The sequence below is a fragment of the Lissotriton vulgaris genome, chromosome 5 (genome assembly GCF_964263255.1).
Source record: "Lissotriton vulgaris chromosome 5, aLisVul1.2, whole genome shotgun sequence".
Classification (NCBI taxonomy): Eukaryota; Metazoa; Chordata; class Amphibia; order Caudata; family Salamandridae; genus Lissotriton; species Lissotriton vulgaris.
The window spans coordinates 101861333-101880357 of record NC_141693.1 but is presented as its reverse complement, the minus strand read 5'-3'; the positions used below and the strand labels follow the sequence as shown (position 1 = coordinate 101880357).

At 43.7% G+C, this 19025-nt stretch overlaps 1 protein-coding gene across 1 annotated transcript in view; it reads left to right on the top strand.

The window, feature by feature from the left end:
* Positions 1–19025, top strand: part of CNTRL (centriolin) — an 857679-nt gene that overhangs the window by 127004 nt on the left and 711650 nt on the right. The window contains exons 8-9 of the mRNA XM_086920986.1: positions 3588–3707; positions 5782–6010. Coding sequence (XP_086777112.1) covers positions 3588–3707; positions 5782–6010 — 349 coding nt within the window. The remainder of the gene's footprint in view (positions 1–3587; positions 3708–5781; positions 6011–19025) is intronic.

The window sequence follows — 19025 nt, the reverse complement described above, 5'->3', positions numbered from 1 at the left end:
GGGACAATTGATACAGAAGCAACCTTAAATCAGAGAAAAGTATTGAAATTATGTAATAAGTAAAAGTAAAATCCAGCCACTCATTTGGGTGAAGTCTCGATGCATTAAATGCTCGAATTAATTGCTAGTGTGTATAAAATCAGAGAAAGCAAATCTGAAATTTGAAGGTGTAACTAAATATTGAATTACTCTGTACTAAAGAATTATGTCGGGGTGGCAGGAAAAATAGTTGAAAAAGCACACCAGTTGAAATGACAACTTAGATGTATCTACACGATATGCAAAAAATACAGGTAGTCCATGTTTGGGGAAGCACCCAACTTAAAGGGATAGATGATAAAGAGGGGTGCAATGTGCCATAAAAAAGTCAAAGTGCAGAAGGTGAAATAATTGAGCGGACTCACCAAGGAAATGAGCACATTGTTTCTCAGGATGTATCTGTGGAAGTAGCTCAACGTTCATGCCTGTAGAGTAATGGGGCAATCAAGTAATTCATGGTTGTCTATAGAAAAGGTAGGGGAAGGAGAAGGAGGTGAAACACTTGCTCGCATTGAGGTAGAAGCTGCGTGAAACACACATCTGTCTTCATCCGACTCGCAAATGAGGACCTGAACAGAGCAAGACCATAACTGTCAGGAGAAGAGCAGCACAGGAAAGTCTGTGTAAATAGGACAAGGAAACAGAAATGGGGAGAGAAGGGTATGGTAGCATTGCTTATCCCACAGTTTTGAATATATGGAGCATCTTCATAGTTTCATGCGCTTTTGAATTGAACACAGTTTCAGTATAAGCACTATAATCTTCTGCATTGACCTGTATCCATAATGCTTATACAATTTATAATCCTATTATGTAATTCATTTACCATGTAAGTATTGGGGACTTAATTTATTCTGTTACCCTTTTTATATATATTACTTGCTTGAACATTTGCTGTAGGAACAATTGTGTGTGTGTATATATATGTATATGTGTGTGTATATATATATATATATATATATATATATATATATATATTGCTCACCAAGGCACTCCCGTTACAGAAGGCGCGATTTCCACAGCTGGTGCGAGTTACAGGGACGGGCTTCCCCCGATTATTGATTTCTCACCAAGAAATTAGACTCGCACTCATCCAGGATATGGTTTTAGCAGGTTTTAATTGTTCAAGTGCCATTACAGCACACAGCACTCTACTCCACCTACGCGTTTCAATCCAAAGATCTTGCTCACGGTTACAAACATTTGTCCTCCTTTTCTTTTACTCTTTTATACCAGTCAACTATATCAGCACTATTAGGATAGGATAGGATAGGATAGGATGTGGATTTATAAAGCGCGAATTGCTGCCCGGAGGCGTCCAAGCGCTAAAAGAGAACCCGAACCAGCAAGAGAGCCTGTAAGGGAGGCTAGGCTGAAGTTAATTGGGTAGGTTAAAAAGGAAGGTTTTTAGCTGCCTTATGGGGCTGGTAGTTGTTTTGTTATCATCTTGAATTTACGTCACACAGTTTCTTTTATTTTCTCGTGACTCCATCAAGTACGAGGTTCTTATATCTCTGGCAAGTGTGTATGAACATGTATTTACTATTTCCAATTTGCTTTTTGTTCCACTTTTAACTGATATTTTTCACAGCGTGTCCCTCTCCACGGTTCCAATGCTTCTCTCAGTGAGTTAGTATTGTATAATGTACGCTTGATTCAGTATTTGTGAACACCAATCATTCAATGGTAGACATAATGGATGGACTTCGTGCCTTCATTACCATTATTCCATTCTACTTGATCTCTCTTGAATCATATCAAACGGTATGCCATTATTTTCCAATTCTTTCTCAATTATAAACTGAATTTTGCGTATAAATTCACACTCAATTAAGTAATTTTCTCTTCATTGATTCTCCTTCTTTTAGTGGAGCAAAATAGCAAATTTTGCGTGTGGTTTTGCATTCTGTTATTTAATCTGTTCATTCACAGACATCATTCTGGGACTTAGTGCCCTTGGTCATGGTAGATACATGTTTTCTTACATTTTCTGTAATGTGTCATCATGGTTGTTTTACTCATTAGCCAGTTTCATTACACTGAGAGAAACATTGGAACCGTGGAGAGGGACACGCTGTGAAAAATATCGGTTAAAAGTGGAACAAAAAGCAAATTGGAAATAGTAAATACATGTCCATACACACTTGCCAGAGATATAAGAACCTTGTACTTGATGGAGTCACGAGAAAATAAAAGAAACTGTGTGACGTAAATTCAAGATGATAACCAAACAACTACCAGCCCCATAAGGCACCATAATAGGGCTGATATAGTTGACTGGTATAAAAGAGTAAAAGAAAAGAAGGACAAATGTTTGTAACCGTGAGCAAGATCTTCGGATCGAAACGCGTAGGTGGAGTAGAGTACTGTGTGCTGTAATGGCACTTGAATAATTAAAACCTGCTAACAACATATCCTGGATGAGTGCCAGTCTAATTTCTTGGTGAGGAAAAAAAAAAAAAAATATATATATATATATATATATATATATATATTAATTTTGTTATGGTAAGGGCTGTATGATGAGTGATTTTTGTAATCATGGAAGAACCAATTTAGTGTTTTATTATTTATGTGTTTAATCGAGAACCAGTTTGATTCGGATACTGATTAGTACATGCAATCTGTTTGTAAGATCCTAAGAGATGTATAAAGTTCCACTGGTAATTAATTGGTGAAATTCAAACTTTACACAACTCAGTCTAGTCCGGGAAGTAGGCAAGAGGGAGAAGTTGTTGTTCTGGAAATACCATGGTACGAGCCATTGAGCACAAATATTGGCCCTTGGAAAACTGCAGCAAAAACCTGCCATGTTCCTGATCTAAAGCAGCTGGTTGGTCATGAAGAAGTATTTTGTTTTGAAGCTTGGGCCTTCGTTTGTTTTGAAATGTATTTGTGATTAAGTGAGCAGCACACTGGCTGATTTATGCAAGCTGGACTTTAGAGAGAAACCATTCCTTGGCTACAAGACATCCGACACAAAAAAACGTTGGTCTCATTGATTAGTAGTCCATTTGTTATTGCCTTCTTAAGTTAGAAGGAAGGGCATTAACTTCAGATAACTTTCAGGAGGTAGAAATGGTGTTTATGTTTCTCATTGAACAAGTTAAGTGATTTGAAGTTGATACAGCTTGTGTATATAAATTAATCTTTTCACTTAATGTTGCATAAAAGATACCTTTTTGGTATTTTTTGTAGACCGGTTTCCAATTTGTGGATCAGTTTCCTTTTTCTTATAACCATGGATTGCGTATGCAAATTAAGCGTAGTGTGTGTTAACTGTTGACAAGGGTCATCATGTATAAAATTAGTGTTAGTCCCACCTTCACTGTGTAGCTTTCATGAACTCTCATGTGATCATTTTTTGTTGTGGTTGTGTCGCTGTATTTTTTTTTTCATATTACAGGGTGTTTGAAAGATCTCAAAGTGTATTTGCCATTCATATGCTGCAGCATTCTACTTTTTTATAAGAGCTGTTTTGAAAAGCTTTACTAATTAGAACGTGCACATTCTTCCTGGTTATAACTTATTATGTGTTATGGTCGCAGTTGAAACAGAAGACTCTGGAGTTAACACGAGCGTGCCAAAAACAGTATGAGCTGGAACAGGAACTGGCGTTTTACAAGATCGATGCAAAATTTGAACCACTTGCCTATTATAACCCACAGGTAATGATTTACAGATGAATTCGCCCGCTGTTGTTATGGTGATAAAGCAGTGTTGCAATCTGTGGTCAGTCTATACAGCCCGTCACTTGATGCAAAAATTCCAGACACAGGGGGTGCAAAATGACCTGCTTATTGAAGATAAATTAGGACATTTGCGACCTCCTGTGAGTTGCATTCCCAAACGTGTAACTTATTTTCCTTTTGAAGCAATCCCGGTGCTGCTTTAAAACAAATTGTTTCTCGTTTGCAAAGACTTCGGGGGGAGAAATCAATGCCTCTTGAAGTCCTTCCCAGGTCCTGCTCCTCTAGAGGCCACTTGGTATGATTCTCTATGATAGGTCCACTTGATAATGCAAGTTGCCACATCTTTATTCTCAGTGCCTTTCTGATAACAGTCAGACTCATCTACAATCCTGAAATAAATGAGTAAATATTCAGAATTTCTTAGGACAGTGTATTATCTGGTATCGTCCCTATTGTATGTTTAGCCACCTCAAACCATCTGAAATCCTTCTTTTTAGAATGCTGTTTCAACTGGACCCAACAAACCATTCTGTTATATGTACAGAACCTCATGTTTCAGACCCATCGCCTACAGAAAAAGCCTCTCTGTAAAGCTGTATGCTGCTTTTCGGAGCTAAATATCGAATTACCTCTAATACATTAAAAAATGTATTGTATTTTAATTGCTCTGTTTTCCCATGTTATGTTACTTTATTGTAGTGTATTGCGATATATTTGAAAAACAACAACAAATCTCCCCTAGGTATTGTTGAAATCACACAAAAATTCAATCCAAAATACCACTCTCTCAAATACCAACCTGAGCCGAATGTAAAAAAAACAAGGATATAACATGCATAGAAATTATATTTTATTAAATGTTTAATAAAGACAAAGTCATCAGTGTTTTAAAAACAATCTTATCGCCCATTACACATCACTGTACAATTATGAACCACTTTTTCATATAAAATTGTTCAGCTCTGGTGGATTGTGATTCCAGAATGAATTATTAGTAAAATATAATTTGTTATTGTGAATTGAATGATATTTTGTAATTTCAGCAATATCTAGGGGAGCTTTGCTGTTGTTTTTGGTTTAATAACTCTGTCCCCTTGGTTTGAGACGTTACTCTCTTTTGGCTATTTAAAATACATTTGAGCCTAAGCAGTGCTTTAGAAAACGTTATAAAGTAAATAATTGCAGGAGAAAAGAGACACCTATATGAATTATAAACCAAACGGCCGGTTTTATCTGTACTGACCACTCCTTGATCAATTTTAGAACACAATTGGAAAAATAAATAGTGTCTGGTGAGAGTGTTTTACGTTCTAGTTAAAATTCAACTTGTACTGTTAGAAGGTGCTGCCTGCAAGGCATACTTTAAAGGATGAGACAGGAAACCTTCCTTACTAAGTTTTGATCAAACTGATCACCACACACTCTAAAAAGCCCCATAAACACAACAGTGTTTTCTTTTAGCTGCAAACGTTCAGTAATGTGTGCAGATCATCAGGGAAAGGCGGTTCAGTATCCAGTTGGTGGAGCAAGTAGGGACTTCGTGAGATAAGTGAGGCCCTAAGCGGAAAATCTCTAAATGTTTGAGATTCACAGTAAGGTGCAACATAAACAGAACTGGGTGAACTGGCCTTGTCATCGAAAAGGTTTGTCATCCACGTCTTTTATTGATTCTATTAACTCAAAGATCAAATTATTGGCTAGTCCAAGTAAGAGTAGGAGTTGTGGTAATCAAAAAGATCCCTACAAGTTCAAGTTCATGTCCGTTTTATTTCTAGGTTTGGCTGACCTTGTTCACATAATGATAGACACATCAGTGGCCTCTTTAGTTGAGCGGAAGTATACAAGCTTCCTTTTGTGATTTCAAACACGATCCTACTTCAGTCCGTGCTTTAGGGATCACTTACATGCTGAAACATATTTGAATCATCACCATGTTTGTGCATCACTGTGAAATGGAGTCTGTCCTGATTTTTCTACTTTACTGAAAGAAGTTCAATTTGAAGTGCAACATTTCCCCCAAATTAACTCATGCAATTTTGTATTGTTTTAGAGTGTTGAATTAGATGATTCACCTGGTGAAAGTACGTATATTGGCAAAGCCAGGTACAAAAGAAACCTGTTTACCCAAGAAACCTTTGTTGGCAGCCCTGCACAGCAATTACAGGTGGGAAAAATCGCTCTCAGTGAAGATGATCAAAACAGAAACGAACAAGTGCGCGCCCACCTTCACCAGGCTCTAGATGTACAACTGGAGGACAAGGAGAAGCATGTTCAAGCTGGTAAGGATCTGATTGTATGTGGTTTTTCTGTAACATGAATGTAGCCAAAATGCAGCAGAGCGCTCTGATACTATCAGCCAGATTCATGACCGAAAAATCGGCTCGCAAAGGGCCGAAATCGCATATTTGCAAGGAATAGCATTTAAGGAATCTCTATTAGAGATTCCTTAAATGCAATTCATTAACCAATTTTAAATTGCGAATTCCCAATATTTGGCCGCTATTTACCACGAAGTCTGACTTTGTGGTAAATAGGGAAAAAATAGAAAAAAGCACTTTAGTGCATTTTTCTCAGTTGCATGTTACACACACACATGTCCTTTGGACATGTGTGTGCGCAACACCTGTGTAAATTTGCATTTCAGGGGTGCTACAGGGTGTCCTTTGTACACCCCTGGCACCCTTGAAATCGCTATCTTATTTGCGATTAGCTAATTGCTAATCGCAAATAAGGAATAACTCCCCATTCATTCCTATGGGCCTAAAGGCCCATAGGAATGAATGGGGAGTTATTCCTTATTTGCGATTAGCAATTTGCTAATCGCAAATAAGGAGTGTGTAGGAATCGCAATTTATTTAGCGATTCCTACATGAATCCCGTTTTGCAAGTCCTTAATAGCGATTCCTTAATAATCGCTATTAAGGACTCGCAAAACGGCACTTTGATGAATCTAGCTGTAGGTCTCTTATTGGAACTGATGTTTTTCTAGAATACATTTCAGAAGTCAGAGTAAAGAAAATGTGATCTAGAGTATCTTCTGCCATCTCTATGCCAGTTGTAATGGTTATTATCAGTGTTTTTTTTTTAAGCTGATAGATTTCGGCTGACGGGAATGGAAAAAACGATTGCATCTGTACTAGTAGTTACAGATTTTGGTGTGGGGTATATGATGGCTGTCCCAGTCTCTGCTTTTCAATGCATGTGCTATCGTAACTTTACTGACCACATAGCTATTTAATAAAGCTAGTTTTGAGCCTTCACTTGACACATCGGCCCGGCTCATAAATTGGAGGAGCATAAGGGGTGTAAGAAGGCATTAACTATAGTTAATAACCAGTTCCAAGCTTAATAATGATATCGGAACATGAATGTACCAGACCTATGTTACCTCCCTACTCCTCATTCCCACAAGCAAGAGCCTGTACATGTATGTGGTACTGAATTTGAAGCAATTAACCTATTCATAGCAAACCTTTACCTTTTTAATTGTTACATTGAGAATGTGACATACAGTCAAAGGGCATTCCATAACTATTGACGTATGGACTGTACTGAAATCTCTCTCTCCGAACAGGCATTCCATTCAAAACACTAGCTATGCACATAAACAAAACTTCTGGAGTGAAGCAAAGGTGATTCTCCTGTCTTATTCTCATGTTGATGACATAAGCAATCTCAACCATTTAACAGCAGTCACAAAAATGTATTAATACAAAATGCCGGTAGTACGTACGACCAGTAGTGAATGGTTGCATAGCTGCTTGTGTCTTAAACTCCTAGTAAGCAATCCAAAGCTGCTAATTCCTTGTTCAGAGATAGTCCTCCTTGTAAGAATTGTCATTCCGCTCTTCAAAATCAGCCTGAAACAAAGGAGGTTGAAACACACACGGTTATCTCTCTTGGTTATGACTGTGCCTCAAAAATCAATCTTTTGTTCAGTAGAACTACATCTTTAGAAAGTAGATAAACATTTTTTGGAGGCCAGGGAACACCGTGCCTTGCCTGGTGGTCAAATTAAAGGAGGCGTCTGGTTCACACCTAATGCCTAATTGTGCCAGGACACATCTTCCATCACTCAATGGACATCTCTTGCTGATGCTACCCTGACAAATAATCAGGAAAACTATCTCACAAGGGAAATCGTTCTACTTAACCAAAATGTGCTCACTGAAAGTAATAACAGGGGAAACAACTTGAATGATTCATCACTACCATGTATGTCTTCTAGTTCGTCCTGGGACTGAATATGGGCTAGAACTACTGTAAATAAAGACAACATTTAAGGGGGGCTTAGTGTGGAATATGGAATTTTAAATCGTACCATCCACAACTCTTATCATTTCTGCCAAGAGGACCAGCAATAATAACAATTCTCATGAAAGCTCACCCCTCACAAGAAGTCTGGTATTACACCCTGATGTTTGCCAAGATTTGCATACTATAATCTCTGATGAAGCACAACTATCTACGGTAGACATCCCCAAAATTAGGCCTGGTATCCATGAAAATGACTCTCCTCTAGTTTGTAAGATTATGCACTGGCTCCACTCTGTGTGTAATTGTTTCTCAGTAATAAGATTTGACATTTACAGAACAAAAAGATTTGTGGATCCCATTGATAGTGAAGACACTATTGAGGTAATAGTTTTGTATACTGAAATAAAGATAGGCTCATCTCACTGGGCTGTTTGACTTTTCCTCCCAATGTTTAAAAAATGAAATTTAAATCAACACTCTACCCCTTGTGATGGTCCATCCAAGATGATGACCCAGTCATGCCTTCCTTATTCATGACCAATTATGTAAATCCAGCCCTCTGAATAAACATTAATGGGGAGCTGTCGCACAGCATTCGACTTACAAGGGGATTGAGGCAAGGATACCCTCTGTCCCCTCTAATGTTCACTTTGGCTATGGAACTCCCCTCCATAGAATCGCCAATAATCTGGCTATACACAGCATAATTGTTTGTTTAGTAGTTATAACGATGACATTCGCTATTTTTGCTCTAAGGGAAGCGTCCCTAAAAGTTATTTCATTCTAGCTCCATGTTCCTACAGTCTGGATATTGAGTAGTTCAAGCATACCATCGCTGGAGAATGGTTTGATGACATGCAGATCTTGATCTAAGTAGCTAACACTAACTCATATTCCCGTCTGTTGGTTTAGAATACCTGTTGTGTACTCTCTGGTAGTACATCCCTCTCATGTTCAGGCTTATTGTGCCAGGTTGCCAACAGTCACAGTAATTTTATTCTCTCTAAAAGTATTTGTGATGTGGTGTAGTACTTGACGTGTTGATGGTGTTATTGAGAACAATACCCGCTTTCCTTAAAAGACATGAGCTCTCCTTCTACTATCCTTCCTCTGTTGTCTGTCATTTAACCTATGTAGTCAACTGTAGGGTGTCCAGTTGGAAGGACAAATTTCCTCTTTGCAGTATTGCCAAGCCCTAAGTTTTGTTTGTGGATGAGAATGGTATTTACCTGTGTTGGGACGGAAAAGTCCTTTGCCTGCTAAAAGACGTGAAACCCTGTCCTGAGTGCCAAACAGTAGATTTATCTGGATTCCTAATACTGATTTTGTTGCCATAGGCCAACACGGATTATACTTGTGTGCCATGACATGGGCCTGTCTCACGGATTGCAGTAATTTTCGACCTGGAAGAGAGCCTGAAGCGCTAGCTCCTTAGTGGTGGAATGCTACTGCATTCACCATTAAGTTAAGTCGGACAAGCGCGGTGGTGGCAGCATGCCGTGTAGTTATCAGTAGGAGTGAACAGGTCTTGTTTACCTTGTGTTACTGGAGTGAGGCCCACAGGCTCACTCCCCGTTTTAAAGTTCCACTGCTGTGTTTTTAACTTACCCTTGGCCTACATCAGGTAGATGTAGAGTGCTGCGCAGGAATAGTGACTCTGTGCTGGATGTATGTGCACCTAGGGAAGGTACAGTACAGGGATAGAGCAGTGCCATTCAGTGAGTGTGGTTAGTGCATGTACTGGATGGATGTACACCTGCGAGGGCCACATTACATGAGATATGTAGTGCTGGGCAGTGTGTGTGCAAGGAAAGAATGTGCTGGGAGTATGTGTGCTTGCGAGAAGTGCAATACATGAAAGGTGCAGTGTTGTGCATTCTGGCAGTGTGTGTATCTTCAATTAGCACACCATGGTACAATACAGAGAAGCTGCAGTACTGAACAGTGAGTGCAGATTGAATGTGTGCACTGAATGTATGTGTGTCTGTGATGTATGTACACAGAGTGCAAGTGTGCCTTCATTGGTACATTACACGGTGGACTCTGAGTTCCATTTTGCGGAGACCAGACATGCCTTGTGATGACATGATGAGTAGAGAAATTCCCCCAGACAGATTTGTGTATTGCTGCATTCTAGAGCGAGAGAGACCGAGAGACCGTTTGATGCACAAATAACTGTGACTGACATCTAGCTGTGAACTCTAGTCACTCCCATGGCGTGTGTTGTGGGATTTTCAGCTTTGGAATCTCTCCTGCTGTGACAGACAGCCTTTCAGGAGGTAAGAAGAGCAAGGAAAGTGAACACTCCAAAAGAAGCAACATAAATTTTCAAAGACTGAGACCCTAAATCACGAATGTATGACGATACATCGTAAACTAAAACAACGCGTGCTTTTACAACGTGGTTTTTAGTTCGCATGTACAGTCACAACGCATGTTTTTTCAACGCATGGCAGTTCGCATTTCCTTTGAAATACATACTAAATGCCTTTACATCGGACTCAACTTCCCCGCATGTATTTAAATCGCTAAATATCCCCCAAACACTAACACACTACCCTACAAACACACAGTCCACATTAATACCCTACAGTACATAATAAAAAAGAGTACTCAAAACACGAGCCTACCCCTACGTACAGTCTGTCCCGGACCTGCTTACACAACCCTAAAGCCTAAACCAATACTGTACACTACAACCCCCTGACACTACCCTAAGCCCTACATTCTAAAACACTAGCATACACTACAACACCCTTACACTACCCTAAGCCCTAAAGTCCAAAACACTAGCATGCACTACAACCCCCTTACACTACCCTAAGCCCTAAAGTATTAAACGCTAGCATACTCTACAACCCCCTTACACTACCCTAAGCCCTAAAGTCTTAAACACTAGCATACACTACAACCCTCTAACACTACCCTAAGCCCTAAAGTCTTAAACCCTAGCATACACTACAACCCCCTGACACTTCCCTGGGCCCTAGCGCCTACACTACTACCACCTGATACTACACTAAACCCTAATCCCACTTACTTCTCTCCTTCCTCGTGGTCCGTTCCCATTCCCAGTGTCGCCGAGTCTCTGCTCCCGGTTCCTGCATTGCTGTCTGTGCTCCGGTGCCATTACATCATATGCGTTTTAAATGCGCATGCGATGTAATGGCCCGCGTCGTAAAGTGTACGCATGGTTACGTCGCATGCATTGTAACGTATGCGACGTAACGGCCTGCGAAGTAACAGCCGCGTTGTAATGGCTGTTCCCCCTAAATCACATATGGTATCTGAAAATGCACCATAAGAAGGGTAGGTTGACACCCCAAAACTTATCATCTGCCATGCAGCCAGATGAGCTATGTTTGAAGTGCATGCTCTGCAAGACTTCTGCCCGTGACCAGGACTGGGGGCCAAGGCCTTCTATCCCTTCTGAGTGAGGGGACATCACCCAGGGAAACCAAGACCCCGTGCCATGGAGTCTAGAGCACTAGCGTCTGCCTACTTGCCTAGACCAGTGTGCCCTGTGAGGAAGAGAAGAGCGTTCAACTGCGCAAGGTCCAGGGGGGGAGCCCTAGCAAGATGATTTCCTGTGCAAGGTGTGAGGATACGGCTTTGCACTGATCAGGTTGTTTCTCATGTGCAGGATTGATTTGGTGACCCCGGTATGCCAGGAGAAGGCCACCGTGGACTGAGCCTTGCATCGAGCATTTTGCGGGGAGTGCTAATCCTATACTGTCTTGTTGCAGTGACTGTTTTGGGCCATCGGTGAAGTAATTGTATGACCAGCACGCCAACCCATGCTGACTCTTTGCGGTGACCCTGTATGCCTGGGCATTGGTATAGTAATTGTGTGACTAGCGTGCCAGGACTCGTGAATCCCTTAGTGGCTACCCTGTTTGCCAGAGGGGCTGCCATGGTGTAGGAGATTAGACACAACACAAACTCCTCCGGTGCAGAGGGACTGCGGCAACCAGAGGTCTGTGAATCGAGATCTACCCCTAATCGAAGGACCTTGGAGGGCGCAGAAGAAAACATCATACACCTGCTGGGCTATGGTCGGGAGCTGGAAGACCAGTCCCCCCAAACCTTTGGCTGGGAAAGACTGACTTACCACGTCCATGCTGACTGGGAACATCTTCGATCAATGGAGAAAGCCGGCAGTGCTTCTCTGGAGAGAGGCAGCGCCTGCCAGGTGCTGCTGTGTGTCCCATAAGCAGCCTGACTTTGCCAAACAGGATCAGAGCTTCCATGGCCCCTCGGGCAGGGCACCCGCTGACACGCTAAATGCTTCCGAACTGCAGGAAAGGGTAAGACTTGAATCAGTCCTGTTGGACCCCATGGTGCTCACTGCTGAAGGTGCTGCTGCACAATATACATTTTTGACTGATTCCTAAAAGTCTAAGGGGATCTCTTCAGTACGGCCCACTAGTGAGCATTCCCTGGATGCAGCCACCAGTGTAGGGGAAATAAGCTCAACCACATTATAAGGAAGAGGGTGGGACAGGAATTTGCCTGACAAACACTATAGCCCGGACTTCAAGGGGATTGTGTTTTTGCTTATGAATGTCATTATTCCTTTGCATCTGTAGAGTTAGAAATAAAATCCTTCTTTCTTCAAATAAAGCAAATATTTGACTGGACAGTACTGTGTGCACTTCGAGTCTTTTTCACTATTCTTTAGCTATACTTCACCTCCAATGGAACCTTTGACTGCTTGTCCATAGCTACCACTGAATGTCAAGTGTAGAAGAGGTACTTGGCCTTGTTGTTCAGAATCCATAATAGGTCGGGCCTTGGGACATCACAAGTAAAACGTCTCAGCCACCACGATTGGGCTTCGTAGCCCTGTGGCCCACTGAAAAGGGGGAAACGAGGAAACCAGTATGATTTTAGACTGGGTGCAATTTGTCTGAGATGATAGGCCTCCTGTAATAGTGCATCTGATAGAGACTTCTAGCTGCAGATTCCTTACCTTTGAATATCCCAGGCGTCAGGCTGGATCCAGAAACTTTTGCTCGAGCAATACCCATTGCGTGCACCGTCGGGTGGCTCCAGTCGACTCAACGTGCCGCCCTTGGTAGCGTTGGTTATGACGTCGCGGTCGCCTATATAGGCGCGCGGACGTCTGTTTTTTCTTTCCGCGCCAGTTAAGCACCGATCCGGGAAGAGCTACCCCTCTGTCACTTTTTGACAGGCTTTTTTTTTACTTTTTGTTGACTGCAGAATTTTTTCCAACATCGTGTGCGAGGATGTCTTCGAGGAAGACGGGGTTTAAACCATGTGGAGCCAGCCACCACCACATGATGTCGGCTACCAACCCCCCACTTTGTCTGTCTCTGGTGTCTTGAGCGCGACCACAATTCAAAGGCATGTTTGGACTATCGGTCTATGGCTCCGAAGGTCTTGCAGGAGCGGTCTGTGAAGCACCTTGCAGCCCGGCAGTCAACACCATCCAGCGAGACTCCGTGGAGGTCTTAGTCCTGATCTAAGAGAAGGAGGTCGCGGGACCACTCCCGGAGCCCCAAGTCCTCTTCATCCCACTCTCGTTGGGATTTCCTTCTAATCCTTGCTTTCCAAAACCCTTCCCGCCAGCCACTTCTTAGCATGGTGTCAAAGTAACATGTAATCAGTGAGCAGCATAAAAACAGAGTCATACATTGCAGCAACAGTCTAACATAAGTCCTTGTAAACAAGTTGATTAGGACATTTGATTAAGGGGGGCAGCTTTCGGGCCTATATGGCCCTGGCGAGGGCCCCCAGGCTCCAGATCCTAAGGTGGCCATCTCTGTACTATCTTCATGTAAGGGGAGGATTTTATAGATACAAGACATAGATTATGGGGCATAAAAAAGCATCCAGGTGGATCGAGCGGTGCCAGCAGATGATCATAAAATAGAGTGCATGGAGGTCGTCGGGTAGAAGCCACTGGAGTGGCGGTGCAGTAGCCAGCATTTAAATCTTCAGAGACTGACAGGAGTGCCTCTCTCTCTTTTGCATCTTCGTCTTCATGCTTCTTCTTCAGCTTTGAGGACTAGGGGCCTCTGCCATGGTTGTGGTCAGTTGCTCTGGTTCTGCTCGTCGTCTTTGTTCATGGTCATTGGCAAGTCCTGGAGTCTCCATATCTTTCTGCGTTCTTCAGGATAGCTGACAGTGAGCTTCCCTTCCTCATATTTGCAGGATAGTTTAAGTGGGTACCCCATCTGTAAGTGGAAGTCGATAAGTCACATATATGCAAGAGCTATTAGCTGTTGTTTAGCATGGCTAAATGTTAGTGGAGTGGAGGAGAAGGGAGTGGAATGGAATAGAGTGTTGTGGAGTAGAATGGTGTAGGGGCATAGAATGGAGCAGTGTAAGTGAAATAGAGTGGAGTAGTGCGTCGTAGAGTGGTTGGAGTGGCGTAGAGTGGAGGGGCATAGAACGTCATAGAGTAGAGTGGAGTAGTGTGGCTTAGAGTGAAGTAAAGTGGTGAAGAAAGAGTTGCGTAGAGTGGGGTAGAGCACTGTGGATGGGCGTAGAGTGAAGTAGAATATCATGGAGGGGTGCCGAGTGTCGTCGTAGAGTGGCATGGCATGGAGGTTCTCAGATTGGAATGGGATGGAATGGAGTGGGATAGAGCGGATTAGGGTGTCAAAGAGTGAAGTTGGATAGAGTGGAGTGTCGTGGAATGTCGTAGAGTCGAGTAGCATGTCGTAGAGTGGAGGGGCATAGAGTGAAGTGGAATAGAATGGAGTTTCATAGAGATTCTTAGAGTGGAAGGCTGTAGAGTGGAGGGGTGTAGAATGGGGTGGCATAGAGTGGTGTGGAGCAGCCTAGAGTGGAGTAGAGTAGCCTAGAGTTAAGTGGCATAGAGGGGAGTAGAGTGGCCTTAGAGCTAAGTGGCATAGAGTGGAGTTGAGTGGCCTAGAGTTAAGTGGAATAGAATGGAGAATATTTGGTGCGGCAGTGCTCTGCCATTACAAACAACACATTTTCAGTTGAAATGACCATTACATGCCCGTAATACCGCTTTGCTGCCACTTGCCGGTGTCTCACGGAGGGAGCAGAACAGGACTACACGTCCCAGACTTCCCAGCAACTCCAAACCGATGCTGATCCTACGCGCCCGAGGCTCCTTAAAACAGCAAGAGGGCTCCTGCAGCGTGGGACGCGCACGGGTGTGCCCCGGGCCAAGGGCGGGCCCGTCTGCGCCCGTCGGCGGCAGAAGGAGGCTGGGCTGTCCAGGCCCTTGGTATTTTTCCCATCGGATCAATCTACATTCAGGTACATTGCCAGGCTGGAGTGACTCATCTTCACTGTTTATGGGACTTACGTCTAATTATTGTATTAGAACCTCGGCTTATACACTTTAAATCAGGAAGTCTAGCTGTTCACGGTCATCTTTTTTACTCTGTACTGGTACTATTTCTGTGGTTCGTTGATTGCGTAGGGTTAAGCCTTTGAAGTCTTTGTGTGACAAGGTCCTTCGTATCAGCCCTCTGTATCCGCACTACCTGCGGAGCTCCTGTAGATTAGTGGAGTTGCACTTTAGTACCAAGTTATTGTGGTTTACACTGTGAACATTTTAAAATTTCCGAACTTTCATTTGAGCACCCCTCACTGTCCACCTACGAGTATGGTTAGGCTCAAAACAGCACTAGAAGCAGTAGCTGGAAAGCCTGCGACAGGTATCTCTACTGTGACCACTATGGCCACTTTTTTGCAGCGGGTGGCAGCTGTGATCGATAAAGAAATTGATCTTGTTAACAGACGTCTCTCTAGTTCACCCGCTGCCGCCTTACATCCTTGCATTCTGTTATACTTGTGCCCCTGATCAATGTTGAAGATGACCACCTGAACCAGTGTAACATTAATGGGCCCATGTTGGTAGATAAGGACAGTCTTAGGTCCCCCAGCCATTTAACTGTTCCCTCCTTGCTTCTGCCCCTCTCCCCAGCAGTTACTAGGAGCAATAAGTCGGGTACCGAAGCATTATTAAAGCAGGTGAATGGAGTATGTACAGTACCTGCCTACAATAAGCATCTGGATCCCCATCAACAATCGGGACAGGAAGTCCATCTTTGACCGGGGGGAGCATCAAGAGCGGGAGGGAAATCTCAAGTGATGGGGGGTAAAGTTAAGAGATCTAAACCCAACTTGCCTCCCAAAAACCCAGTACCCTCTCATTTAATGCCCATTGCTGACATGGCAAGCGCACCGGACTCCTTTCATGTATTGATGAAGAACTAGTTGTCTGCAAAGCTGGGCCCGATAATCAGTCGCTTACCTGCTATTGAAAAATGTTTAGAAGCTCCGAAATGTGGTGACTCATCTTCACTATTGGGAGGGACTGGGGATCAGCAAAGTCAACGCAGTGTGCAGCCACCCATTATGATTAGTCCGCCTTAAGCTATTAGGGACCAGTTACAGACACAGTTCCAATTACAGTCACATCTACCGAGTGGGCAAGTATCTGCAAGCCACTTAACAGACACGCAAGGGGTCAGTCTAAGCTCCATTACTGTAGCAACAACTTTGGGGGGAAGCCACAGCAGGGACAGCTTGCCAAATCAGTTCCAGCCAGATCCAGTACCCCAAAGAGAATTAATTAGAAGGCCCTAGCCAGTCCCTGGGGGATCGGAATCTCCTTCTTCAGCAGTTACCGACCATTCACTTGCCACCGGCATCCACTCCTTATGTAGTGGTATTGGGCAATGTGCCAACTCTCCCCCAGGGTTTCATGGAGGATTTTTGCCAGTTAAAAATCAAAGTTGTACACTGGTTTTCGCTTAATACCTCACTGGGAACTAGGTTGGAGAAAAATATCAACATGGTACGTATAGTAAGTTGGATAGGTAGCTCATGCAAATCAGGCCCGGGGGATTGTGTCATTGTTAATTTTAACAAACCTCATATAGCAGAAAGGATACTGTTTACAGAGTCATACCCTGTTAATCGTGGATCAAAGTCGACCATTGTGGCCTTACCACTTGGTTACTTTTATAAACCTGTCCTGCCGGGGTGCAGTAACATATCTACTAATGATGTAGCTCCACCTGATAGCCTAGCCTGGCAGGCGGGACCTGTAGTAAGAGACTACCAGTGGAGCTGTCTAATAGGTTCACCCCATTGGTTACGCTGGAGGCATGTGATTGACTCATTAGTCTTGCGTCCGCGGTCTCTGGTAGGCTGACTCCCCAGCAGGACTCTGTAGTGTTGAGTAAGGAGGACATAGGTGATTCTGCTGGGAAATGTAATATCCTGGAATGTTGCCGGTTTGGCGAACAGGTTTTCTGATCCTATGTGGGTGGCCTATGTGAAACAGTTTAGTGCTATGTTTCCAAGAAAAATGGTTACAGGACCACTGCTTAAATCTTGGGGGTACAAGGCCTTTTTCGTCCCTGCTTTATTTACCCTCTTTGGCTGGGAGACCAAAGGGTGGTCTTGTAATATATATCTCAATAGCACTGAAATGCCAGAATCAAATCTTGCTAGCTCATGTTTACAGCCCCTGGGCCTAAGTAGAGGGGCACACAGAATGGTTTTTATAAACGTTTATAATGGGAAATCATGCTCTAGCGATGGGTGTAATATTACATTGTTAGGAACTTTTATAAGACAACACTGCATAGCAGAGCTGCACAACCTTATGGTTATGGGGTATTTTATACACCCGTGTGGGGACCCTGGGATTACACGTCTAGCGGCCTGGGTTGTCGAAGGGCAGAGGGTGTTCACATTCTGTTCAGGGGGATGTTCCGAACGGCCTCCTACACAAATTTAACCTGATATCTCTCATGTCTTTGGGTGATCTGTTGAGCATAGCCTCTGTCCCACTCTTTTAAAGGGAGATGTAGTGGCACATTTATTGATTTTACTCTAGTGCTTTCCCTCCCTACAATCCTTATTTCAAGGTTTCATAATTGAGGATAGTGCTTTCAGTGACCATAACCCCCTCTGTGTTAAACTAGGAGGCCCTTTATTGACCATCCAACTAAGAGTTGACCCAATGGGGGTCATAATACCGACCAACAGGAAGAGAAGGTTGGACACAGATCTCTCCCGAGAGTCTTTATAATTCAGTAAAAGAATCTTGTGCCGGAGAATTTGCACTATGTACCTCGTTGGGTACTTCCCCGGAAAAGGTAATACATGCTTTTAACACTATCTCCCTTAGAGTAGGAGAATTTTTGTGTGCTGCGTACATTTAAGGCAGAAGGGATGCCTGGAGTCCTGGGCTATTTCTACAATTGGGCCTGTTTTTAAAAAAGGTCGGTCCAGTTGAGTTCGGTGGTGTTGGTGAAGGAGATGTGGGAGATTGCGGAGAAGATGGGGTCAAGCGTGTGACCGGCTGAGTGGGTGGGCGTTATGACGAGATGTCTGAGTTCGAGGTTGGCGAGGTTGTCGATCAGGGTGGTGCAGTTGCGGTCGTTGTTATTCTCGAGGTGGAAGTTCAGGTCCCCGAGAAGGATGTAGTCTGTGGAGGCGAGGGCGTGTGTACTGACTAAGTCGGCGATGGAGTCGCTGAACTGTGGTCAGGGTCCTGGGGGTCTGTAGACGAGGGTGGTGTTGGGATCGGTGTGGATCTGGAAGTGCAGGTGTTCGGCAGTGCTGAGGGTGTCGTCTGTCTTGGCCAAGACTCTGAGAGTGTTCCTGTGGACGATGGCGATTTCTCCTCCTAATCCGTTGGTGCGGTCCCTGCGGGTGATCTTGTAGCCGTCCGGGATGGCTATGGCGATGTCAGGTGCCGAGGAGGGGTTCAGACTGGTCTCCGTCAGGAAGGCGATGTCTGGGGTGGTTGAGTCGAGTAGGTCCCAGAGTTCAACGGCGTGTTTGCGGGCGGAGCGGGTGTTGAGAAGGGTGCATCTGAGGTGGTTGGGTTCTTTCCCGGTGGGTGAAATTGCAGGTCGGATGCTTGTGAAGCTGCAGTTCCGGCAGGTGAAGGGTCCGTGCGTGCATTTCGGGCCGGCCAGGAAGCAGGTGTGTGATTGTCCGATGTGGAGGGCGCGGTCAAGGCACCGACGGGCTTGCCTTAGGCGGGCCAGTGGAGCGCCCGCCATA